General features: G+C 38.6%; 1 protein-coding gene across 1 annotated transcript in view; it reads left to right on the top strand.

Moving 5' to 3' along the window:
* mei1 (meiotic double-stranded break formation protein 1) overlaps nucleotides 1-26,033 on the top strand; it is a 63,513-nt gene extending 37,480 nt beyond the window's left edge. The window contains exons 20-32 of the mRNA XM_008415648.2: nucleotides 677-859; nucleotides 1,542-1,664; nucleotides 1,819-2,008; nucleotides 7,317-7,433; nucleotides 8,339-8,449; nucleotides 13,037-13,227; nucleotides 13,531-13,615; nucleotides 15,433-15,617; nucleotides 19,421-19,502; nucleotides 19,743-19,849; nucleotides 21,144-21,275; nucleotides 24,531-24,643; nucleotides 25,624-26,033. Coding sequence (XP_008413870.1) covers nucleotides 677-859; nucleotides 1,542-1,664; nucleotides 1,819-2,008; nucleotides 7,317-7,433; nucleotides 8,339-8,449; nucleotides 13,037-13,227; nucleotides 13,531-13,615; nucleotides 15,433-15,617; nucleotides 19,421-19,502; nucleotides 19,743-19,849; nucleotides 21,144-21,275; nucleotides 24,531-24,643; nucleotides 25,624-25,678 — 1,674 coding nt within the window. The 3' untranslated portion in view covers nucleotides 25,679-26,033. The remainder of the gene's footprint in view (nucleotides 1-676; nucleotides 860-1,541; nucleotides 1,665-1,818; nucleotides 2,009-7,316; nucleotides 7,434-8,338; nucleotides 8,450-13,036; nucleotides 13,228-13,530; nucleotides 13,616-15,432; nucleotides 15,618-19,420; nucleotides 19,503-19,742; nucleotides 19,850-21,143; nucleotides 21,276-24,530; nucleotides 24,644-25,623) is intronic.
* Nucleotides 26,034-27,735: the final 1,702 nt, after the last annotated feature.

Below are 27,735 nucleotides of genomic sequence, written 5' to 3'. Positions count from 1 at the left end.
TTTTTATCTACTAAGCCATTATTCCACCCCAACAATTGCATTTTCAAGCCATGTCAAATAGTCTGAGCTATAAATAGACTCCTTTTCTTTTTTTTTGTTCACTGACTCAGCTCTCACATTCTAAGGAAAATATTTAATCACTCTGCTTTCTTCGTGAAAGCTTTAATGGCAGCCAGCGCTGTTTTATTGTGTCCGGGTTTTATCAGTACGACGGTACCCAGACTGATGGATTTCCTGCGCACAGAGGCAAAGATCAGCAGAAGCTCCATCTCTCTYCGAGATTTAATGTAAAAATCATTAAAGTGAAAGTCAACGGGATGCTCATAATCCAAGATTAACAAGYGTTATCCATCTTTATGCACAAAAATCTCCTCRTGCTCCCCGTGATCCGGCACCCTTCTTAATCTTTAATATATTTTATCTAATGCTAAGCAGAACAAATAACATTATCTGGAAATGCGTGCTGCTTTATTTCCAAGAGCATTAAACAGCTTTTCTGGAAGTGCTCAGAGGTAAATATTTTCTGAAAGATTAGATTATGCTATRTCAACAGGGAAGACAGTAAATTAGGCTTTTCTGACTCAGCTCAGTTAAAAAGCAATCTCCGTGCTTTGTATATTTATCTCGAAGAAAGCCCTTTGCTTTCATCGTGCTTCTTTTTTTTCTTCTTTTTTAGGCTCATTTGAACTACGTTAGCAAAGCGCTGTCATCCTGCCAGAGCTTTGCCTCCCTCTACAGCCATCACCCAGCGATGCTCCACTTCATCTGGCGCTATCCAGAGCTGGCGCAGAAGTACGGCGCCCTGGTCTTGGAGCTCTGGTTGGCCAAGAAATCGCAGACAGGAGCAAGGCAGGACACTGTACGTACACAGTATTACAGCTGCGGCTAACGATTGTTTTAGTTAGCGATTAATCGATTAATCAGATTTTTTTTTAAAGTACATTCTGCAGATTTTTCATTTAAGCCTTWAATTAAAAGATGCATTCTAAGTGTACACTTGATTATTTGTAACAAAGGATGCATATGCAGCTAAAAAATACATCAATATATTAAAAGCTGAACCCTTTATGCTCAGAATGTCAGATCTGATCTGCCGATTTTCCAGTTACAAATTTAACAGAAAAGGTGCTTAAAAGGCTTTTTTGTTTGTTTTTGCAGAATTTGTACCGGGTGAAGCTAAAACTGTACCACTTTATGAGTTTTGGGTTGAACGTATTTACAGGCAAAGGTTTTATTTTCATCTTAAACCAACATTGTGACTTTTTTTTTTTTTTACAGTTTTGGCTTAACTGTAGCCGAAACTTTTTTTTGGCGGGGGTTTTAAGTGTGTATACTTCAGTCAATGATWAATCAATTACAAAATTAGTTGACGATTATTTTGAATAACTGATGAGTCACAATTAATCCAATTAATCATTTCAGGCATACTCTATATTGCAATTAATAATAAAATAACCTTAATAGTTTACCTTAATTTCTTTTCAGATCTTGTGATCAGAATAATGAAAAGTCTTTTTTTGATTTTTACTTCTGGCTTGCAGCAGAGTGATGTAAACACAGAAAGCCAAACACAGCAGCAAGAGCAGAATCAGGAATCAGACTGGGAAACCTCAGAGCTGCTGGCTCTTATGGAGAAACACCCAAACGTGATGCTGACCCTTTTGGTGAGATTAATAAATTATTGCTCCAGCTTAGAAATTTGTAAACCTTTAAATTAGCATTTAAAAATCGATCCTGTTTTCCATAGGTGCTGTTGTMACTTATTTTCTTTATAGTAGCTTTTTTTAGCTTTATCTTGTTTTGCCTGTGTTCATACAGGACATGGTTGTCGGCGGAGGAGCTCCTGTTGCAGAACATGTCCTGCATGTGCTAAAGGTTCTTCTGCTCGGAAAAAGAGAGTTTGCGACAGATTTGTGCGCAAGTCTTAGGCCAGCCCTGCTGCAGRCCTTACAGCGGATCAGTGTGGACAAYGTGGCTAATGGGCCAGGACAAGGTCACGCTGCAGCAGGTACAAAACGTAATCCAAAATCACGGGTGTAAAGATTTACACAGCCATTATAGAAATAGAAAGATACATCACAATAAAAGACCATTCACTGGCTTCAGCGTATTGAACAGAATATTGTAAAATATATCAAATTAAATCTATAAAACAAAGCAGTAAAATGAAAGTAAATTATCCCTGCAGAAATAAAGTCATCCTTGCTTGTAGGGCACCGATAAAACCAATAGATTAGTTCATTCTAAATTTATCCGCCTCAGTCATAGATTCACTCTTTCTATGTTTCTTTTAGAACGGACACATGTTGGTTAAATTTGATCACTGATTCAAGTCTGCAAGATAATTTCATCTTTACTCAGACAAGCTGCAATTCATCTCCATATATGCATCAGATAAACAGCTCCGGACTGGACTGACGGGCATAATACTCACACCGTCAGGTTTAATTAGTGGGTTTCTTCCTACAGGGGATATTTATTGCTGTAGATAAAACGTATTTATCGCTCCACCACTCAACGAACACTAAAGGATTTCACTCATTGCTTCAGGGGGAGGTTTAAATCCACTCATCATAAGCGAGAATGTCGTATTAAATATCGACTTGAATGATTGTTTTTTTCTCTGTGCTCTGATTATGCAGCATGCATAACACACAGCAAATTATTAGGTTAAGTGTTTGTGCACTGATGCAGCCAGATTGTTGGTTTTCCAGTCGATGTGTTCATAATGTGACGTTTTCATGTAGAAAAAGTTCTGAAAATGTTTCATTCTTGATTTTCAAGTCACAAAAAACTAACATCTATTTATTTAGTTTGATTTCTTTAGTTGTATGAATTGTTCGTTTTTGTTTCAACCATCTTGTTCTTAACGACACTCTACCTCGTGTCTCTAACATTTATTCAAAGAAATGTGCAATAATAAAAATGGTTCATTGGGGACTGTTCATTTTCTGAATCCACTTAWTTTTTTGACATATTAAACTGTCCTAACTATTAGGATTTAGCATAGGCTTTGTCACACTRTAGTAAACTTGAGTAATCATACTGCAGTTTTATTTAGAAATATACATGACAGCACTAAAATCGGTGTTCATTCTTTTCCCATGCATTTATTGGTCCCATCAATAAAAGTGGGCCGATAATAACAAACAATATTTAAAATCACACGTGAATAAGTTGTTCACATGTACCATCATGCTGCACCATCTTCCTCCTACCACTTCCTGTTGTCTTCTTTGTCGTTTCCTCCAGTAGCAACATCYGGTCGTTGATCATGTGACTCGTGCGATGCGAAAAAAGTGTCTCYATTGCAGTTTTACAAAATAAACAATAATAACTAATCTTGATTAGTAATCATTAGCTAAAAAAACCACTTCATCCCAGCGCCAGAACTTTTTTCTATCGATAAACGTGAGTTGCCATGTTTCCGTTAAGCAAATTAATTTTTGTAATTCAATAGAATTTGCACAATTATCTGGTCAATAAAACACAACCTTTGTAGGAAAACATCACATTTAAGACAGAAAACAAAGGTGGGTGTGAGAGCATTTGGGTTGCCATAGAGGAACGTAACACCAAAGACACACAGGTCAGAAAACTTTCTGAAATAATTATAAGGGAGGTGTGAATAAAAACTGGGAAGGTGTCTGTAAGGTCAGAAATGAAAATAAAAACAGACACAAATGGTCCAACTTCAAATCTGCAGCGTAACTCTAACGAATCATCACTGGATTCAGGTGTTGAGTAGGGCTGTATAAATAAATCGATTCGGCGATATATGTCGATATTTTCCGCCCTCGGAAAGTATCGATTTTTCATCCGCGAGTATTGATCCGTTAAACCATAGGGGTCCATAGCCTTATAGCTCTTTTTAACGTCTAGTTTGTTACGGCGTAGCAGCAAGGCTCCGYCTCCCTCAGTCTCACCTTCAACTTGAGCTTAAAGTGCACATTATAAACTACACACCAGTTTTTAAATTGTGTTAATAGGCCAGGTATAACTGGAGTTATGCTAAAATTAGTAAACCACATTTTTCCGAATGTCAGAGAAATGTCAAAAGCGCCACCATTCTCCGGCTTTTCCGATTATGTGAGAGGGAATGAGCTTCCAAACGTACAAAACTTAACATTAGATTCCTGTGTTTATGGGCACGTAAAATCTTCAATAAATAACGATGGGCTGTATTTTGTTGCTGAGAAACGAAGTAAAGTTGCGCAAGTAACCGTGAAAAGAGAAGCGGAACGGAGAAGCGGAAAATAGTAGCGGCGCGAACGGAGTAGCTGCAAAAGCAGGGAGATCGCAAAATTAATCGATCATTCTTATTAGCAACAAAGAGTATCAGAGACTGAGAGTACTATGAGATCCTGGCAGTCTGAGAGGCAGCTACTCAGAGATCCAAGCAGGGGAATAGCRGCGCTGCGTAGCTGCAGGGAGTCGATCACTACGGGGTGAGGCGCAGCCACTACTTTAGTAGTTAGTAGGAAAYGGCTTACAGCCACGGCTAACTCTGGGAGCCAAGGTAGAAAAGCCTTTTTCCCCATAGTCCAAAAGACTGCATTTGTGGCTGCATTTTTACTCCAAAATGCAGCCACAGTGTCCAAAAGAAAAAACATAAGTGCAATCATTTGCATATTGAGAGTCTAGAGAGGCTGATAATCTCCCCACTCTGCTCCTGAATTACCGTTTAAACTTTTGAGTTTTATGTCAAATCCACATGAATTAAATGACAGAAACTAATTCTCTCACTGCATCTTTKATTCATTTTGTCCAGCTGCAGACTGTTAGACTGTCCAATCAGAKTCAGGTATTGTGTAGTTGGTGCTTTTAATCAGTTTTCAGTTAACTAAATTCAAGTCTATGGAGCACAAAATGTCACTAAAATCACTCTGTCCTTCTAATATCTTTCAGAAAATCGTAAAAATGCACTCAATCGTATCGAATTGTATGGCTCAACAAATATTGTGATACATATCGCATCGTGACCAGAATATTGTATATTGTATTGTATCGTGAAATTATTGTATCACTTCATCCCTAGTGTAGAGTCAGAGAAAGGACTAAAACATCGACTCCTGATTACCAACTTTAGGTCACCAGTTTTTAAGCATTGTGCCAGTCATGTAATGAAAAGTAGAGTGGTGGCTGCTGGAGAGAAAAACACACACACGCACGCACGCACGCACACACACACGACAACTTATAACCGAGCGCTGCCGAGGCAGCAGCAGAGCYGTAAAGTAATCTCGAAGGTTTAATAGGTTAGTTTGGCACGGCGTGTTTTTTGCAAAGCTTAATGGAAAGCACTTAGTTTAATTATTTTCAAATCTAAAAGGAAAGTCTTAAAAGAAGAAGCTACGTTGAGTTATGTTTATGGGATAATTTTCCCTGGCTACAGTTTTCTTTACAAAAACTGGCTGATTGTGCTTTAAGATGGGATACAATGTTTCTTACGGTGTTTTCAGGTTTGTTTATGCTGTATTCTCTCTCTTGTATCTTTTAAATAGGTCATTAGAAAACATTTAGAAATAGATATACACAGAGTTGAGATTAATTCAAGGTTCTAAGTCCAAATGCTTTACTAAAATATTATGTAGCAGGTGTTTATGGCTGTTTTTAAATAGTGTGTAACATTGAAAGTTAACAAAAACTTAGAATTATAAATCTTATTTGCACTTATGAAACCTGCTGCCATCATCTCAGTCATCTCAAGTTTAATCTGAYTTGTCACAGCAAAATAACAAACATTGTGTCTTTACAGTGTATGTAAATATGGAAAGAACATTATTGAGCTCCTCAGACGCACTCGTTGATATTTTTAGTATTAATAATAATGCTGTGGGGAAAAAGAAGCCTGATTGTGTAAAGTCAACATTTAAGTTGTTTCGCTTTTATTTGAGCCTCTGCTGTTAGAAGGGGGGGTGGGAGGGGAATGCAGAAGTCTCTTCTGAAAACATGAATAAATTCGTTAAAATCATTTTCCTGAAGTCTTTCTTGACTAACGTCGGACCAGACGATCATCAATTTCATTTATGTAGCACCGATTCCCCTCTGACAGCAGAGCCAGTGTGATGCAACACACTTGTTTACCTAGATAGAACTGCCATATTGATTTAGCTTCTTCAATTTTAGTATTGGTCTGCCTTCAGGCCAGAGATTTTTATTTATTTTTGTGCACATTGTTTATTTGGGGAAAATAGCTTCAGATTTGCTGTTTAAACAGCATAACCTCGTCGTTGGGTAAACCACAGCGGATCACATCGGGTTACGGGTCGGTTCTGTTTAACACGGGTCGGCTCCGCCGTGTTTTCATCGCGTTACCGATGGAGGCCGTGTGTTTTCTCTGTGAATTATCGATCTCCAAATACAGAAAACAAACTTTGTGGAGGCAAACAGAGAAGGTAATTCTAATTAAGCGCACACCTCCTTGACATTTTCAGCGAGCCTCCGCAACTCGTCTCCGCATCGCTGGAGCAGGAATCTTCTCGAGTCGTGTTGCGAACAACAAAATAATGCGATGCGGTTTGAATCTCAACGAGGCGTAAATTAGAAATTCAAGCAAGAAAAGATCACATCGGAGGCGCTTACAAAACGCTAATGAATATGCMAGAAGAARAAAAAAATCTTTTTTTTCCCCATGTGTGGAAGTTTAACAGATACGTGCAGCGCGGCGTCTGTTTGACCAGGTTAATGAGAGCAGCTGAAGGGCAGAAACAGCTGGGGCTTCAGCAACTGTTGCCGCGGTTAGCCTCCGACTGCTCTCTGCTCGTTTAGCGTCTGCAGGGAATTAAAGATGGCTATCTTTGCACACGTTCAAGTACAGTTCAATGTAATTTGCATTCATACATGCTCTATATTAGCTCCCGTGTGGCAGCACCTCCAGCGGAGATTTTTTAGTGCAATGCACTTCAGCAATAATAATAAAAAAAAATTTTAAAAAACGACTGCTGGTCTTTTCTGTTTAACCGCTTTGTTTTCTCATCGCTTCGATTCCTCCTTCCTCCCTGGGTTGGGATGCAAAGTATTTACTTTGATTCTTCCCAGCACTTTGGCTGCAAACCAAAACGTGATTAGATCCAGGCGTGAATGTAGGAGTTTTCTCCAAACTTTTGTTTGTTAGTTTAAAGCCACATTCTGTGTTTTTTTTTCTTTGACAAATGCTCTGAGAACGTCCTTTTCTTGGGCTAAATAATGAGTTTATGCTAATTCTAGATGAGAAGTGGAAGTCTTTAGGCTTCGCTGGTCTCTTGTCTTTCTCACACAGCACACYGCTCTGTCGTTATTTTTATGCTTTGTGTTTTCTCCTCGTCTTTGCCAAGCGGCCAGCTCGCTCCCCGTGGTGCTGAAGCTGCTCTGTCTGATGCAGGCCAGCGACCCGCCTTCACCCTCCATCTACAGTAACATGGAGGGAGTGTGTTTCAAGCTGCTCTACCACGGTGAGATGGAAATGTAGCGTTAATCACTCCCTCTGTCACGTTTGCGTGGCCCGTCTGTGTCGTCTAACTCCCTGCTTCATGGAAGCACAGCAAAACATGTTGGGTTTCAAATGAACGTTCTCRGAGATACAGCAGAATAGATGCTAAACTAGTTTATTTCTATAGATTATGGAAGCATGAGTGTATAATGTTCTTCTTTTACTTTCTCACATTTTGCTGTGTTATAATCACAATTTTTATAGTAGTTTATCAGGATTATATGGAATTGGTTGGATTTTTCTGTACTTTGTTAGAGTAAAATCTTTGCTTTCAAAGAAGGTTGCCACGGTTACAAAAATGTTGACGATTATCGCGTTGATGTTAATTTTCAGTACTGCGAGAACCCTACTTTGAGTACAAATGCATCTCTGAATGCGAAATTTTAAGTTACGTTCTGTGCATATAATTCTCGTTTAACTCGTTTCGTCGGTTTCAATTAATTTGTGAACGAGTTAATTTCCCTGACGGTTTTCTCGAGRCGGATGATTGGTGAGTTTAACGTGCTCCAATCATCTCATAACCTCAAGAAAGCAAAGTTTGTTTTCTCGAGATCGACTCATTGTCTGGAGAAAACCATCGGGGGAAAAGTACATGCTGAAAAGTTTGTGGCTGTCCCACGACAAAATGTGACCAAAGTCGGTTTTTAAGCACTGGTGCCGACACGGCCCTCTTTGCCACAAAGTATGTTACACATGGTGTGTTTTACTGTTTTGTTGATGATTGTTGTGTAACAAACATGGTTACTTTTACAATTGCAGATTTTGTTACAGAGGATTAACACACTCATTAAGTTACCCAACTTATAAGAACTTAATTAATTTAGAATTATTTCACCTACTGAGGCAGTGTTGATGTGTGTGTGTCAGTCAGTAGCGTTGCTGGGATACTGAAGCCTACCGACACAGAGAGCCTGCTGCCTGCCTTCAACTTCTTGCAGTGCTGCCTGCGTCTGTCCCCGGCACACAGCAGTGACCGAGGTGAGGCACCTTTTCCCTCTGCCTGTTTGACTGAGCTCCCATTTATTTCTGTTCCTGTTTTTCTTGATGTCGCATCATTTAGAAGCGCTGCCTGTTTTTTTTTTTTTTTACTCCTGATCAAAACGTTAAGACTGAGGAAGGAATTACAAACATTCGCATTCGGTACTGGTGGCGTCTAACAAGGTTAGTAATTAGAGCACCAAAATCGAAATAGCAGCAACAGAAAAAAATWGAGTAGATAAATTATGGCATTAAACTGGTTGGGGATTCACGCTGTCATGAATCCCCAATGGGAATGTGGGAAAAAAGATTTCTGTCCTTAAACGTGGAAGGATTGTTGCGCTGACAATCATTTTAATCTTCTTATCTGATTCAAGGGGTTGTTACGGGATATAAAAGTGATGTAGCAATGTTAGTAAATGTTGCAATTGAAGCTATGACCTGTGATAAATGGAAAAATAAGTAAAAACTCTYGCTGTTTTTCTGTTTTGGGCTCACAGCAAACAAAGACCACAGATAACGAGCTGCAGCAAAAATCTAATTCAATATTTTTTTTCTCTTCAAAGCAACAAAAAAGTTTCTTCTGGTCAGTTTCTGCTGTTTCATAGTGAAACCTGGTTATAGTTTAAAACCCAGAACACATTACCACCTTTTTACCTTATGAAACTTTCCATGCTGCATTAAACAAATGTCACTGAATATATTACAGGTGTAGACCATAAATGCATAGTACATAGTAATTCCTCTGTCATCTATCCTCTGCGACAGGGTTTCATCATTACACCTCAAAAAATGTGAAAATTGGGAAATATTTCAAAATTTGCCTTCACTCATTTCAGATCTCATTTATTATATAGATTCATTAAACATTAACTACTTTATTTCTTGTAATTTTGATGACTACAGCTTCCAGATATGAAGAACATTACGTAAGATCAATAACAAAATGACAAAATATACAGAAATGTTTATTATTTATCAAACATATTGCTATATCATTGATAAATATTTACTGCATTACATGCCTGCATTAGACACAAATGTTACGAAAGACTAAATGGTGAAAATGCTTTTTTCCCTAACTCTGATACTGACTTTTTTTTTTTTTTTTGCTAGTTATCCATAGTGATGTTGATAAAATTGCACCAAAACCTGCCTGCCTCTGCTTGTCATGAACAGCGAGAACAAATTTACTTGCTCACACAGAATCATGTTGATTAATTTCCGGCATTTCACAGGAACTGAAACAAGCTCCTGTTTAAATTAAAATGAATAAATAAAAATGTGGCTTATCTCCCAAAAACAGCTAAGCTGAAAATTTACAAACCACAATTTGATGCGGCTCATGCATTATTTAACAAAAGTAAAAATGTGGGTTGTTTTTGGTTTTTTTATGCTGAATATTATAAATCCTAACCCTTTCTGACAAAAATGGTCCAGCAGAAATAAACACCAAATTAGTCAAAACAAGCTTTTTGGATTATCATCAATTGCTGCATGGTGATTATGGAACAAAAACATTTTGCTAGCAATTTGCCAAAACTCAGTCAGACAAAACGTAATTAGTGCCTCAGCATTGAATATTTATTTGTTTTCATTTGATTTGTGGATGAACTTTGTTTGCAACAGGAATCCAAACAACCCAAATAAAAAATGTCCTTCCTGAAATCAAAGACAAAACAAATATGTGAACAAAATTACACACACGCGCACACACACACACACGCACACACACACCATCTGATGTGATTGGTTACACAAGTTGAATTTCCCTGCTCATGCCCCCATGGAAGAGAAAAAACTCAGCAGAGGTCAGCAATGAGCTGCTTTGTGGTTAATAAGGTGGCACTTGGTAGCAAGAGAGCAGGGATCCAGATGGGAGGGAAAGTCTTATTACGCCAGTAGTATTTTTCTGTATTAGTGCTTCTGCTGCTGCAGCTGCTTCATGTGTGGTGAGTTCAGTCGTTTCAGCCTGAGGCCAGTGAGTGTTTGAGCCGATGGTGCGGGGATCCTACCAGATTTCTGTTTGGGAAATGGAAATCTTCTGCCAGGACGAGGCTAACCCATACACACACCACTTTACTGCTGGGCCATGTTTTATATGATTACAGCATCACTTTTTATAAGCTTAGGCGATGTAAAAACAGCTGCCATCATAACTTTCCAAGGATTCAAAGTCCTATTGATGAGATCCCAGAAAGACAGCAGGAGTAACCTCTTTTATTTTAGAGAAACTGCTCTCTCTCTCTCTCTCTCTTTCTCTGTTAACATTCACTGTAAAGGGGCATCAAAATAACAATAAGAAAATAGTTCAGATAACTAGGGATGCACAATATTATCGYTATTGACCGATGTTAGATGTAAAGTTTAATTTAACATCAGCCATTCTGTCAAAATAACCAGTATAAATGATGTTTTTATATGACAAMCCAGTGACCTGCAGCATAACGTCATGACGTCAYGCGCGCCTCAGTGTCAGCAGTGKGGAAGTTTTTTTTAGTGTCAGAAGCTGAGAGCAGAATGGCTGCTCAGCATCACTAACACGAGCAAACTCCAACACTTCAAACCTAATTAACCACCTCTAGAACCACCATTCTGACCGTTGCGATGAGTTCATGGTGGCCAAAAGGAAAAGTGAGAGAGCAGGTAAAAACCTCACCAGCAGTCCATTCTACAAGCTCTGGATAAATATTGGTATTGGTATCAGTTATTGGCCAAATGAGTTTTAGTATATCAGCATATCGGATATCAAAAATCGCATACCGTGCGTCCCTACAGAAAACAATGCTATTATTACATCAATCAGTGTGTTTTCTTTTAGCAGTAATTGTAAAAATTGCTACTGTTAAGTTTTTAAACCATTGTATTATGTTAAGCATTTTAGTTTTTCAAAATTTGTCCTATTATTGAAATCCTTATAGTAAGGGTCAACAGATCGCAGTTTTTTTGGTCAATCATAACCTTTAAAAAGTCTGACCTGCTGATTCTGAACTGGACCGGTGCRATATCAGGTTTTATCGTTGGGATCTGGGTTTGTTTGAGTTTGGTTTTGGATTTTTGTCTTTTTTGGTGTCCCCTAGATTTTTCTGTTTAGCTTGCCATGTTTTCCACTCCTGTTCTTCCTTAGTGATTCTAGTTATGTTCCTTGTTTCTAGTTATTCTAGTTTATCATGTTTCTTTAGTCTAATTATTCTTTAGTGTTAAAATTAATCCCTATTTCCCTGTATTCTCTCCCTCGCTCTCCTTTCTCTTTCCCCCTCTTCAGCCTGGCTCCTGCTCTTGCTGCTCACACCTGCAATTAATTAGCTCATCAGTCCAGGTCTTTTGTCAAGCTCCCAACATTACCAGTATTTAAGCTCCTCTTAGTCGGTCACTACTTGCCTGTTTATCTCGTTTCTTTCTTTACTTCACCTCTTCTCATGGTTCTCTGTGATCTCCTCGTCTCTGATTTTTTTTTTTTTGTGCTTTCCTGGATGTTCCTTTGTGTAAGTTGGTTTCTGGTTTTTGTTTTATTAAATATTCTCAACTATACTTCATCTGTCGCCTGCTGCATTTGGGTCCACTTCAACAACACACCATGACATAATATAAGGTCATACTGCACCTTCAATCATTGATCTCACAACACAATGACAACAGTGGGGTGACTCTGGTTGACCACATGCATGCCGATGGAAACGGTGGGTGATTTTTAGACCTTTGCAGATTTAGATATGATTGGTTTCATGTTAGAATCAGCCAATCGGACAAAATGTAACAAAGGTTGTCAAGATCAGCCTACAAAGGCACAACTTTCCTTTCARACCTGCATTAATTTCATTCCAGGTTTTTCTTTTCTCATCTTGGAATGGTCACATTTTATACAGCCTGTGAAAAAAAAAATCTGCTGATAGACAAAAAGTGATTCTTCACTGTATTCAGAGCTGTATATTTTATTTTTATTTTTGCATTACATAACTCTCCCCTCACAGCCATGTGTGGCTGAGATCAGAAATGATCACTGTATCGCCTCATCTGGAGCCGAAGAAAATTYATCACCTTTTCCCACCGTTGGTAGATTGAAATCTTAATGCTGCCTTGTAGTTTGAAGTTAGACAGAGGTTACACTGTAGGAATATCTGCAGTAAATCGAAAGTGAAGTTTTGTGTTTACTCTGTAAAAAATGGCTAATAATGATCGGGAACTAAGTTTGAGCCTGGGAAGGTATGAAGGAGCCATGATTATGCTCTTAGATTCGATTTCAGAAAGAGACCCTGCTGGTCTGGGTTGTGTGAAATTGTTGCTATAGAATTTGTCAAGCGAGCGATGAAATCAAAATATTGTACTAAAAAGTCTCTACTTATAACTCTGGTGCCCAGACGACCAAACTGGTGGCTTGTTGGTTGTTATTCACGTTCTTGGGGATTAAATGTCTTACCACAAAATCCCAATTGCTCTACTTTGGGAAAATTAAAGAATGATTTGTGATGGTTTTTCCTTTTCCATCGGTACAAAAGGCCACTAACAGAAAAATATTCAGTTAACATGACCTCTGTGTGCAGCTGCATAGCATAAAATGACAAATCCCATGAATGGTCTTCTTTGCAGCGGTCTCTGTGTTGCTCTCCAACCGTGGGCTGATGGACCAGCTGCAGACAGTCGTCTCTTCCTCCTCCTCTTCGTCTTCCTCCTCCGCTCCGTCCCCCCCTCCATCCTCCTGTCCTCCTTTGGCTTTGCTGTGCTGCAGCCATCTTCTCCTCTCCTCCCTCATTACCTTGCAGCGCGTTCACTCCACTCAGGTACACACCGCCGCTCGACTCAGCCCGGCTCTTATCACAACTCCAGAAACACAGAAAAACAGAAACAGTCTAGGGCGAGACACACAACACTCAGCAAAAGTGGCTGTGGCTGTGGAATAGGGAACAATTGCATTCATTTGATATGTATCACAGTGCAAATCTGCTCTGCTTTGTTCTGCTCACAATGGAGGTGTAATACATTCTTGAATACGACGATTTTAACCTTAATCCTTAACTCTGATTGCCTCGCACTTACATTTTTTTTTCCTCTTTCCTCTCTCGCATTTTTGTCTCTTTTGTAAGGTTCATAAGAGCGTCATTTGGAGTCTGGACACGGCCGTGCACCRACTGTTTTGCCAAAAACGAAACACAGACAATCTCTTGCTGGGTAACGACAATGTTTTTAATGTTTTAAGACTAATTCTTTCAGGAAAAAAAAGGTTTAAGTGTGATTTTTTTTTAATTAATTTTTGATTGACTCGTGGTTTTGTTTTTTGTCTCTGTTCATGTCTGCAACCTGCCACTCACCAGCTGCGTTTCAATTGAATTTGAAATTACRCAAACTGGAATTACGAAAATAAATTCACAAAATTGAGACGAGCCAATTTAGAAAAAAATCATGTTTTTCGATTAAAAAAAACAAATTGTGCTACGATTATGTACTTTTTCCATCTGCATCAAAATTGGTGCAACAAAAACTTGTTTTTTTCTTCATCAAACCAGTTTGCATACAGCAGCAACATGCTGATTTTCGTCAGACCTTTTCACATGAACAAGCTTATTCACATGTGATTTTAATTTCATCTCTTTATAAATGAAAATATTTTGGTTTTTTCAACATTCGCAGAATGTCAAGAATGTTTTGCGCACATCTCTAATGGAGACACACTTAATGACACACTTTAGTGTTTTCCCAMGCAGTCTGGTTAGCACAAGTTCTCCCAGAGTATGAAGCATTTTTACATGCTGCGTGAATCACAGGATCCTAATCCGACTCTCTTACCTACATTTTGCATAAAGTTCTGCAAACKTCCTGTCAGAGCTTCATCTTTAGTGGAGTCTCCTAACCCCATGCTTGCGTTTCACGTTCACTCATCATATTAAATGTCCCACAAACCACTGTGGCGCTCGTAGACAGATCATCCCTGCTGCTCCTGTGTCTCTGTCTGTCAGCTGAATAAGTAGCCTGTCAGGGTCACTGTGATTTATTGGCTCCCTCCTTCTGCGCACCGATCTYTCTTTCCCTCCCTCTCTGSTCGCTCCTCTCCATCTCACTGTCTCAGTTTTTAGCTCCCCAATGTTTGCCGTTCCAGCACTGCTTTTTTTTTTTTTATCTCTGTCGTAATTTCCTCTTTTGTGCGCACTAATTAGGGCTCCTTCCTCAGGGBGATTAGATCTGGGTGTTCATGGCGTCAGTGTGTTTCAGATGGTTGGCCCATTTTAGTTTGGATTCTTCTCTTTTAGTCATAGTTTTTGGGCTTGGTTATTGCTCCTTAGACCTTCTCTCTCTCTCTCTCTCTGCACCCAGACATCTTCAACTCGTTACCTGAGCTCTCCGACACGTATCAGTTCAAAAATTGCTCTGGTTTGCCTTTACTTGTTTCCACTCTGCCTCAGTTTCTGCTGCTGTTAGGTTTTTCCAATCATTCAGTCAGTTATGTACMACTCTGAACTTTTACAACTTGTGTTTGCTGTTTTCTTTCCATGTCTGTCTTGTCTTTGTTCACCAGTTTATTCATCAGATCTTCTGGTGAAAATAACATTTCCGGCAATTCTGTCAGTTTTTTWAAATTAYTATTTAACATCATTAGGTGACATTTATTCTTGCAGCAATAAATCAAAATTCCTATCATTAGAYGTTTTTTACGATAAATGATAAACGATCCGATTACAGAGGAGGTTCACAAGGTGTGGAGGCGGCTTAAGTCACACAGATATTTATCCAAAATGTGGCCTCCAAATATGTTTACCCACTTCTAAAACAGAGACTGTATTAGAATAGATGCAGTAATTCATGCAAAAGGAGCCCCAGCCAAGTGCAAACACTGAGCAGTACATGGAGATACTTTTCATCCGCTGTAAGCCATATCCATTAATCTATTAACAATGTATGAGTCTCACTTTCTAAATTAAACTGCTGAAATAATTTAATGAAATGCACCTTTTTTATTTTTTATCTTACCACTTTCTCATTTTCCTCTCTAGTCAGCTACCTTCGGATGCTGCAGGCTTTGCTTRACGTTGACCTGGCGTCACCAGTGGTGTGTCTGAGCACCGGGCCCGGACTAGTCGGGCCCCGGCCTCTGGCGCCTGAAGATGGAGCGCTCTACCCACTTGGCTCGACGGGGGCCCAGTGCCTCCTAATCACTCTCAGTGGTCTTCTTATGCAGGTGCTGCACGACATATGGAATCACRTTCTGCAATATTCATGTCAGCAATATCACAGTCGCAAAGGAGTGCTTGAATGGTGTTATTATTATGCTGTAATTCAAATTCTATATGCAAATTTTTYATGCCGACACTAAATATGACCTGCGGTTTCCTAGTRCAGAGCTGTACAATATATCATTATTGCAGTGCAGTGTCAGCCTGGCCYACATGAATATCMAACAGTGAAAGTTGGTAATTGAAATTGAAAGTGTCACACTTTACATATTAACGTTTGAGTACGTTCTAAGTTTATTTATTTTGCACCTTTCATAGATTAGTGATCCTGAAGTGCTTCACAGAAAACATGATTAAATTAAAACATTAATAAAAARACAAAGGGCAAATTAAATGGTRCAAATAATGATCCTGTTAGGAGTTTAGGACCCGTTGAATTTGATCCATGTGWTAAGTGTGTTACTGTAGTTYAGACAAGAGGAAATATAAGCATCAATAACCRTCTCCATTGTTTAGAAATGTTTCTAAAATCAGAAATYGGTTTGAACAAGTTGTTTTAAGAGACGTTGATTGGTTAGAAAAAGATTATTTTTCAAGTTTTTTTTTTGTTCAAAGTTCAGTTCAAAGGAGTTATTTTGTAACAAGTTTGTAATTAGATTTTGCCATTCAAGCAATTTAGTTTTAAGATTTCACGGTTTTTTGAAGTCGCAGTACAGCTTAAATCAAAGAGACAGGAGATGATATGATGTTAAAAGATTTATATATATTCGCCCAGTTGACCAGATCATAAAATTAAAACAAAAACAATGGGACCAACGCAAAGCCTTGGAGAACACCACAATTTAGGTTATTACAGTTATTACAGTCTGGCATGTTGTGGTTTATATACTAAAGTTTATGTTCACAAAAATAATATCTAAACCACTATAAAGCAATTCCACAGGTTACCACCAAACAAACAGCTAGCTAGCTAGCTAACTAACTAACTAACTAACTAACTAACTAACTAACTAACTAACTAACTAACTAACTAACAGTGCTGTAGTCAAGCTGGCGATATTAATAATGTCAAATTGTTGTTGACCGAATTGGTTTTTATAAGAAACTTTATGCTGCTCCAGAAAAGACAGCAGCTGGTCGTCTTCAGCTTTTCCCCAACATTTTTTAAGTACAAGGTCATTTAGAAATAAACTTGTTTTCATTTGTTGAGACRAGTCCAAGCTGTGTTTCTTCAGCATGTTTAGAAGTGAAGGGAACAGAGTCGTTTTTGGAGGGGCAGATTAGTAACATCCACAATGCCGGAGCCAATTAGACCAAACACTATTCATGTGTTTTAGGGTGATGCTAATGTTGTGAAAATGCATTAAAGTCTGAACAGTAAAGAACACGCAGCTAGAGCTGCAATAGAATAGATCAGATGCTCACGCAGAGTTTCCCCCAGAGTTTTATAAGCCTGGCGGGCCACCAGGCTTGACTTGTGCCCCCACCAGGCTAAGAGTTGTTTTGTTTATTTCTTGTAGGTTTTCTTTTTAAGCACCAGTTCCTGCCGATCTTTACTGGTCTACATGCTGAGAACTTCAGCAAATGAAGTCATAAGCCATGGATAAAGAATCAACAAATTTTGGACACTAATGAAACGACTGAAACAAATGTTTTTGTGTTTGCCCTTTTTAAGACTTTATAGTTGGAGTTTCGATATTGCTAAGAATATCATCCAATAAAACATAATTRCCTAGTCATTTTCAAATTTCCTGTCAACTTAAAAAAAAATKTAACTCAAAAACATGGTGGGCCACAGGATGACAGCCCTACGCTCCTACCGCCAGGCTTAGCAAGCTTTCTGTGGGAAACCCTGCTGATGTTTTTATAAAGATGAGCAGAAGTTTAAATTATTTCCATCTATTTCTGAATTGGTGATGAGATTTGTTCACAGAAACTGCACGGCTATTTTGAAGAGTAGACTGTGTGTCTCTCTAGAAATGCAAAGACAATAGAAGCTATAAATGCACATCACAGTTTTTARATTTTTAAGCACTATAAATGCTTTTGCAAGGCCTGTATGTGTCTTGTAATACTGTGTCTCTGCTGCAGCGCACCAACCTTTGGCTCCTTATCTCCCCTTTGTGTAAAAAARTAAATAAAAGCGGTAGCGCGATGGTTCAGTGCTCTGTGGTCTGCTGCTCTGCAGCTGATATGAGTAACAGTTCCCAAACCACTCCTCTGCTATTTTGCTCTCTCTACTCTTGGTTCTTTGGTTCAGCTGCAGAAGGAAAGCGCCACRGCTCCTCTCTTCTCCCTCCGTTTGTGTTTGCATCCTCATCTGGCTGGAGGATTTGCTCCAGTCCCTTCACCGATTCTCTCGCCTCCTTCTGCCCGTCCCATTRACTCCTGTCTCTCTCCCTCTCTGTCTGTAGCTTAGGTTATAATTCCACTGTTGTTTTATACATCTTCCTGGCCTACTTCTGTAATTTTGGACACCATGCAGCGCTCCCTGTCAGCTTCTGTACTGTGGGAGAAGCATGCATTATTAAAACCTTGCTCAGTCACTGTCACCCGTGTCATCTTGTTGTCCTTTCTGTGTCTGAATGCGTCTCTGTCCATCTGCGAGCATGTGTCTGCGTTTTTTGTTTCTCCCTCTGCRTCTGTTGCTTTATTTTCTCCCAAGTGAGCTCATATTATTATTATTTCTTCAACAAAATTATTGTATTTTTTCAAAATTTGCAAGAGCTTATCCTGCTTTACCTGCTTGAAGAATAAAATAAAATTCTCTCTACTGTTTTGCCCAGTAAACATTTGTGTTTTCCAGGATACGACTGTTTAAATACACAAGGCCGTCTTAGCTATTTGTTAAAAATCTGCCAATTGAGTTTTTATACCGGAGAGATTGAACAACTCGCACCTTTCTGCATCTGCCAGCTTATCACAGCAATCTAATGACAAATGTAACTGCTGAAGACGCATCAGGCCGTCGCAGCTTGCAATTTGTCACTGTCGCCTCACTTTCTTACTGTTGTCAAGATGACATACGAGCGTAGTGACGGAGCGCTCCCGACTCCCTTATGCGKTTCCTTTTGTGTAGAAGGATCCTTTCATCAGTCCAGACCGGTTCTGTGATTAAGAAGTGGTGCTGAGCGCGGCCGTTCCTCACCTCTGTCATCTCTTAAAGAACTGTGGAAACAAAAATATTTTTGTTGGGTTCATTAAAGATTTTCAAGTCGATTTGTTTCCACATTGCTAGAAGAAATAGCTTGTACTTTTTTTTAATAGKGTATCACAATTMAGGCACAAACTTCAGTGTATTTCATCTGGATTTTAATTGATTAACCAGAAAAAGAAGCGGCTTAGATAAATGGATATTCATGTGTTAGAATGGCAGTCAAAGTCCACACCTTGAAATTAGACATTGAAATTCAATGTTCATAGATGCTCTCCAACCCATTTGACTGAGGTTTAGGAAAGAAACGTCTTTACGACTTAGCACAAAAGATTTGTAACGAAAGCTTGTTCTTTAAAGTATGAACACAGAAAGGCTGAAAAAATTCACAGATTGTGTCAGATGTTTTGATCATTTGCATCATTTTCTTTCGACTTCACAGTTGCCTCGATATCAAACTATCAATCACATAAAATTCCCAAAAAACACATTGAACAATGTAACAACRTTAAGTCGCTTGTTCTCGAGCGTTTTTTGTAAACATGAGCTGCTGATATTTCACATGCRTTTTCTCAGTAGATAAGTCATAATTTCAGCTCTCCAGTTCTGTATTGTTGGATTCTCTAACGGTCGTGTGGATGTTTTCCTTCTCAGAAACACGAGTTGCTGCTGAGAACGTCKGTGAACTGTCTGAGCTCCCTCCTTGGCTTCCTTAAAAGAAAGAATCCTGATATAGGTACAAAACAGCTGAAATAGYTCATTAATAAGTCATTGCATTGAACTTATGTCATGCAGCCCTCAAGTTCTTCTATTTAAATCAATATATATATATTTATTTTTGTTAACACTGCAGCACAAACCACGTTTTACAATCTTTGATGTTTTAGAACATTTTAGTCTTTTAGTTTTCTGTGTTTGGACTGTGAATTTTAATTTTCCTCTTCTTTTCTTTTGGTTTGTCTCTTGTTTTAATTAGCCAAGCAGGCAGTGTGTCAGCCTTGGTCTCAGTTCCTCCTCGACTGCAATTTCAGCTCAGGAGAAAAATGCCTTCTGCACCCCGCTCTTCTCAGACTCATCACACTTGTAAGATATTTCCCACAAACGCTTCTCTGAGCATGAAAATTTAATGTGTATCRTAATATAAACGTGTTTACATAACCAGGGTAAAGGGTGAATATTGTGTTATGCAGGTTAATGCAAGAGAACTGCAGAAAAAGACTTGAATGTTTCATTCAGATATTGCTGGGAAGAAATAGCTGGAACTACTAGATATCTCTAGTCCTGAAACAAACCAACGCATCTGGGATTTCTGTCATGATTTAATTGATTTGGTCAAATAAAGTGYCACCTTAATTGTTCGCTTTGCAGTCTCATCAGGACGCTGCAAAGTCTTTTCRTGATTGTAGCGGCCTAAAATTACTGATTTTGCAGCACATTTTTCAAAAAGCTGCGGCCAGTGTTGCAGATTTTTTTTAAGCCTTATTTTTGCCATAGCATGTTTTTATCATATTTAAAGTACAAATAACATTTTCAAGTACTTTCTTGAAATAGCACGCATATCCCTTCCGTGGACTTAAGAGACGGGGTAATTTTGGAACCCAGAAGTTTTTTTAGWCTGTGCACTGTCCCGATTATTAAGGTTTTTTTTGGGTGTGGTTTCGGGAACTGACGGTCTGACGGGACAGTTCCCCCCTTTGACACCGTCTGACCGTAACATTTGGCGTGTTCCTTCTGAGCATTACCCTTGCACCGCGAGAGGGATAACATAAATAAAATCATGACCTGAGGAGTGATAAAAGTGCAAAAGAAGAAGTCCATATTTGTCATTCAAGTTAACATGAGTGATATAAGCTAATCCTACAGAATAGACTCAAAACGGCTTATGCAAACAAAAGAAAAGGCAATTTTTACCGATTGGTGTAACACATGCTTTCGGACCCAACAGGCTCAGTAKCTRAGATAACTCACCATTTTTATGGTTACCATCTTGAATAAATAGTTTGCAACACTGTGCAAAAATGGCAGCTGCCAGGATTGTTTAGCTCCTTTAGTTCTTATGGTGTTAATTAGTGTCACATTCAGTCCGCTGCATGGAACCATGWCCAGTTTCAAAGGACTTTGTGCTGTGGCAAAAGGAACAAGAGCCTCATTTAATCCACTTTGTGTTGTAATATTTGCAAGACAAGATAGGCACTACTTTTAAATCCCACCCTAATGTACATTTAATGAAATATTAACTAACATATGATTGTCTGTGTGTTTTATCGACGACTCGGTTCTTCACAATCCGAACCCTCATTCGCTTGCTGTGCCTGCGGAAGAGTTGTGCATTTCTATTTTTCTGGGGAGGTTTTCTGATTGTGTGCCTTGTTTGCAGTTGTTGCAGTACGGCAGCACAGCGGTCCTGTGGGAGCCGGACCTGCTCCGTGTGATTGATACTGTGGAGAGGAGTGGGATAAAGGAGCTCAACCACGAGGCGGCACGGGCGCTAAGGTCGCTTCTTGCACAGGTGAGCCATGTGCACAAACATTGTGAGGATTCTGACAGAATCCAAACAGGTGGAACCATTATAGACCGCCATTTTCTCGGCGTGGAACGTTCCCTCAAAACAGCAGCACGTYGTCGGCCAGCAGAAATATGCAATTTATTGCCTCGKGGTGTTTCACGTATAATTTATGAGTGCATATTTATGGAAAGATCAAAACTAATCTGAGGGCAGTGATTACGGGTTAATGTTCGTGCAATCTAATTGCAAAACCGAGTTATCACAATGGGGCGGTAATTACCTGAGCAGCGTGTCGCAGGCAATCAGCTTTTTGGAATAACTCTGTCAATAAYGATACAAACATGTCAAAAAAACCAAATGATGTTGAAAAGAGTCTTCTGAAGTATGATTACATTTATTAAAAATAATGATGTGCTTATGTCCACAGCAGGCATCCGTATTGCCATARAGATGTGTGCCATTAAACTGGAAAATGAGCACATTTGCAAAGGAATAAATTTTWWWWWAAAAWTTCTTCCTGTATGAAATCAGTCAGAGGCTTTGTTTGCGTCTTTGTGCTCAGTTTGCTGCAAACAAAAGAAGATGCACAAGAAGTACATTATTCTGGTCACCAGCCAATTTTTTCAGTGCATCTTTAGTTGACATAAAAGCCTCACACTTTATGATTTCAATCTGGATAAATATAAATCAATTAGGGATGCACCAATCCCCTTTTTCAACTTCTGATGCTGATGTAGATTTATGAGCTTTTGTACCGACCCGATACAGAAATATAGAGCTGAAATGTATATTTTTTTTAAATACAGACATAAATGTACTGGTTGGTTGTACAAATGTATATGATAACTGCACCGGTACAGCACATGCACCATTGGCTTCATAAGTTTGGTCAAACATGTAAAAACAACACAACTTTGATTTGTTCAGTCAGTTCAGATAGGAATATAACAGCCAATGTCAAATAAATAATAAAGAAACTCAGACAACAGGTTGACTAACATGTAAAAATTAAACTGCAACAACCCTTCTTTTAAACGGTTCACAAAGAGCAATTAGGATATCTAGATATAATGTAAAATAAACAATAAAGTCTGACTTCTCTGAGAGCACAAAGCATGGAATTAGACTGAATTTTGTTCACTATCGGTAACGATACAGATATAAGCATCATATCAGAGAATCTCTCATTTTTGGTAGACACAAACAATTTAACCGTGTCATTTTCCTCTGTTGTTAGAGTTTCTCTGCTTTGTTGTGATCMCAGTTCTGACACAAACGTCACTCAGATCATCCTCGCTAAAAACGTGCTGCCTAAACAGCATCCTCGTTGTCATCCTCGTCAGCTTTACAGCGAGACCTGCCAGGATCACTTGAGGACGTTGCAAAACGCAGACAGCGTCAGGTCGAATAGATTGAATCTGAATCAGAAATGACCAGAACGGCATTTGGTATTCAGTAAAGAGCTCCGAGTACAAGAGTGRCAGGATGACGGCATGATGGCACATTCACTGGAGCAGCTCCCAGTGCCCCAGTGAATCCTGAACTATGTGACTGCATGCAAATGCGTCAGTCTGTCTGCGCCTTCACGTACTGTTCCTTTAAATACATGTTTATGTTTCCAAAAGCTCGGATTGTTCAGATTCTGCCCTCAAAGCTTGTTTTATGTTTTCCGCTGCTATCTCCATTAGTTAAAACTGACACACATTAAGCTTCACGGTACAACCTGTTCACTAATGATGGATGTGGAACCAAATGATGGCATATCAGTCACCTATGTGTCTGTGTGCTTTGAGGACATTTACCAGTTTAACTCTGGGTTGTTCACTGGAAGACTATGGAACCTCATAGTCGGTGTGTGTTTCTGTATAACTAATGGGCCACTTTGATTGGTCAAATGCCTCGTCTTTGGCTTCATCAAAGTGATGGCGCTTGAAAGATTTTCACTCAAATCTYTATTTGTCTCATTTGTTGGATACATTTGGTGATTTTTTTCCGCCTCCTTGCTTTTTCTTCCTCCATCTGTTTCACATTCAAAATGATATGATRCAGCTTTAATCTTCCTTTCTTTTGAACATTTGACCAGATTAAAAACCCATAACATGTGTTTTAAAAAATTGTATTTCCATCTAATCACCGTCTTTCAGAGTTGGACATAAAGAGCCGTTATATAAGGAGTGTTTCAGTGATTTTTATTTCTGCTAACCTACGATGGAATAATCAGTTTTTGTTTTATGAAAGGTTCAATATTTAATGAGAGCAGACGCTTTGGGAAGGCGGTTTGTTATTCCTAGTGATGTTCAAAAGCCACAGTTCTGATTTCACCAACTAGTACAAAAACACAATGGAGCTGATTTAACAAAGCAGTTTGTTAAATCAGCTCCATGTTGGGAGGTAGAGAACCTGAGAAGTTGGCCCATCACCTTCCTCAAATCAGACAAAATTTGTGTCAAACGTTTGTGCTGCAAATTTTTTTGTTTGTGCCGCTATCATTTTAAAGACATTAAGAAATGTTTCTACTGGTCATAAAAGGTCAACCTGCGCCCCCCCCCCCTCCAAGTTCTTCAAAATAAAATAATTTGGCGTCAATCAACTCGACTAGTTTTGTGCCGGTTTGTGCTGCCAAAAAAAATTGTTTGTGCTGCTTTGGCTTTGAAAATATTAATAAATGTTTAAAGGTAATTTTGATTATGTAAAAGTGTAAGAGCTGGTCGACTTTTTGACCTTTAAACTTTCATTAACATCTTCAAAGCCAAAGCAGCACAAACAAAAARAWTTTCTGCACAAACGTAGTCGAGTTGATTGACACATATTTTGTCTGATTTGAAGAAGGTGGGTGGGGGCTGGTTGACCTTTCATGACCTCTGGAAACATTTCTTAATATCTTTAAAATTATAGTGGCACAAACAAAAATTTTGATGCACAAATGTACCACAAACATTTGACACCAATTTTGTCTGATTTGAAGACAAACKTTTCCACATCATGTCAGGTTACAGCAACAAACTGACACCAAGTAGTGGATGATAGTGAAAGAAAAGAATATGTGGTCATCTTGAAGTACAAAAATATGAAAGAATCAATTTCCAAGTGAACTTTGACTGGGCCATTCTAGCACATAACCATTCTCTGACCATTGTAGCTCTGGCTGTGTCGTTGTCCTCCTCTGAGCTCAGTTCAACTTTCCTCCGAGTTAARGAGGATCTCTTAATGTTGCTGGTCTCACCTGGCTCTAAACTTAAGATCATATCGTTCTTTTAGGTCCAGAGCAGCGTTCCACTTCCTACGGAGGACCACAAGCTGAGAGTCAGAAAAMTGCTGGAGTCGCTCGAACCACAGACATCTGCTGAGAGCTGCAGCGTGTCCAACGTTTTGTATCCATAGCCTGAAGTGAATCGAACTCGTTCACATCAAACACAGTCAGATAATCCAGTAGGTGGTAAACGCTTCCTTACACACAACCTGCTAAGCTCCTAAACGAGACCCTGATTATTTCTGTAAAATATGAGTTACAACATTTCATTTCCCTTTGGGATGAATAAAGTATTTTTGAGTTGAATTAAAAGCATAAATACCAGTTATACTGYAGTTTATGTCTAAACACTTCCATTTAGTTGGTTTTTCTTGAAGTTTTTTAATGTTTGTTGAATTTTTGAACATAATCATGTCGTCCAGTTCGTCAGCACTTTTTCTAACACATACAATCACAGGTAGGATGTTTTTTTTATTTATTTTTTGACTATTATTTTGAGAAAGCTACAGCTCAAAAAATGAGAATKTCATGAAAAATGTCAATATTTTCAGAAAGTAAAACTCGCATTATACAGATTCGAACGTCTGGTAACGAGTCATTCATTTGATTCAGGTGTTTGAAGAGAATTACATCTAAAATCTGAAGGACAGCAGCTTTTGAGGAGTAGTTTTTTACTTTTTCTGAATTTTCTGAGACATTGAATTTTGGCTTTTGAGTAACTGTAGGCTATAATTATCAAAATTTACAAATAAAAAAATGAAGGCTGGAAATATTTGACTTTGTGTGATAAGTCAAATATGAGTTTCACTTCCTGAAATGAGGGACACGAAATATTGAACTTTTTTTAGCTGTATCTCTACAGACTTTCTAATATGGATTTTAATCTTATGATTCTTTTTGCTCCTGTAAATCTGACCTGCGATAAAAGAAAGCAAATGATTCACAATAAGTTAAACTCTATGATCTATGACAGAATATCTACTTAAGTAATTGTGGGTTTGTTTTGGAGAAAGTTGTTTCTTGTTTAAAGTGTTTGCTGCTAAATTATTCACATCCAAGCCTTCACCCTTGGCTTTATTGACCCTTAACTCATCCCGTCAGAAACGTCGGAGACGTGTCCCTCTGTGTGTCTGAGTTCTCTCTGAAAACAGCCTGATTTTGTTTTTTTGTTTTTGTTTTGTTTTTTCATTTCTAAATCTTTCTTTCTTCTTTCTGGCTGTGTTCCTCACCGTACCTCCTTTATCTAACAGCCGCTCAGCAGATTACGATGAAGGTTTTTGTTGAAGGGAGAAAAGAAAAAAAAAAGATCTGACATTGATTGTGCAGAGAGGAAGGCCTTCGCTGCCAAAAAGGAGCAGATTTTGGCGTCGCTCCTGAGAGAGCAAGAAATGTCATTGTAGAACAAAAAACGTCCTTGGTGACATTTTTCTGCAACGTTTGTTGTGTTTACTGCTGGTGGAATGTTGTTTGGGTTTTTTTAGAAGACAAATAAACCACCGTTTAGGACTGACTGCTATCGTCTTTATTGTTTTTAAACTACATCTTCAGTGTCTCACGGAGGTATTGAGAAACTTTCTTACTGTTGTGCACTACAAATTAACGAATGCAGAAGTATTCATTCCTCAAACTCTTTCACATTTTGTGTCGCATCTACGGAGCAAAAAATTTATCGAAAATAATGTCGCGTTWAAAAAATAGTTTAGCAAAAGTAATAAAGTTTTGCAAACACTAGTTTATAACAATAAACCAGTTTTTTTCTTTAATAATGATAAACAATACAATAATAATCCYATCCTTAATTACAACTGTAACCTTCTATGTATTTTATTGGGATYTTATGTGAAACTGAGGGAAACTGATTCAGCCCCCTGGTGGCAGCATGAGGTGGTTGCCTTTTTGATGGGATTACATCTGCACGTTTTGGGGACATGTYTCTACCAACTTCACACATCTAGAGACAAAAATAATATCTGCCTCTGCTTCTTGGTAAACAAAGTGAAGCTCCATCTTCTTTGATTGAGATTTATTTGTGAAAATAGACTTTCCAAATCTCTCTTCCCAATTGGATTTAGGTCTGAACTTTGAACTGAAAGCTGAAACTCTTTCCCAGTGTGAAGGCTTTTCCGACTTCTAATCAGCTCCGTCCATCTCCTCATTGACTCTTACCAGTTTCCCCATTCCTGCTGAAGAGCAGYATTCCCACATCATGACCCTACCACCACCGATTCTCACCTTTGGGACGGTGCGTTCAGGGTAGCAATTTTCTAGCGTTGCCCCCTTGACGCACTGCGCCTGCTTTCGGCTGTTTACTAAAGCAGGCGAAATCATCTCAGAAACCGCCTGAAGCCTGGCTCAGTGGAAAAGTGTTTTTTTTTTTATTTTTTTTTTTTTATCTTTAAGCAAGAATAAATAAAATGTTGCCCCTAGTAACATAAACACAGTTAAAAATTAAAACAAGCACATTCATGTAACAACCCTCTCTGCTTTCCCTTTGATCCAGCTGTTGCATAATAAAGACTAAGGCTAYGATTAAGATCATATTCAGAAAGTGTGTGCTGGCCTCACAACAAAGTTTTTTTAATTTACTCAATTTAAAGATTCACACACAAAAATCTCATCCCAAGTCCTTACAATTATTCTCCCTGTTATAGATTTATTGTCCACGTGATGGGACTGGATGAACAAACTTCAGTTATCATTTCATTTATCAACCAAAAGGCGTGCTCGGTGTTTACGAAAGTAAACATGGATACTTATGATGAAGCATATCTTGCGATTTTAAAGTTGTTGTCCAATCTGGGCTAGCATAATAAAAATTTAAGCCTCATTATCATCGCTACGATTGTTTTTCCTCCCTCTTCCATATACCAGTACAGAGACCAGTGACGTTTGACGAGTATCAATGGAGTACAGGTCAGATCAATGCAACCTGGCCATGTTTGAAAAGATCCGATACATATAAGATTTAGGACCACATGTTTAAGTGCCCTGGGTCTCATTTGTTAAAATCCGATTTGTTTTGTTCAGATCGTCATGAAAAGATCAGATATAAGATCGGGGCATAAGAGCCAAAAAAAAAATCAGATTTGGATCACTTTGGGATTTAGTGTGAACATAGATTATGTCTGACCTGTATATTTGTTCACTAATGTCCTCTAACAAGATGCATTCACAAAAGAGCTGAATTTAATCAGTTCATTGGTGCAGGGTTTT

This window comes from Poecilia reticulata, linkage group LG8, assembly GCF_000633615.1.
Source record: "Poecilia reticulata strain Guanapo linkage group LG8, Guppy_female_1.0+MT, whole genome shotgun sequence".
In the NCBI taxonomy this organism is placed as follows: Eukaryota; Metazoa; Chordata; class Actinopteri; order Cyprinodontiformes; family Poeciliidae; genus Poecilia; species Poecilia reticulata.
The sequence above is the reverse complement of the archived record's forward strand: the minus strand, read 5'-3'. Positions and strand labels throughout refer to the sequence as shown.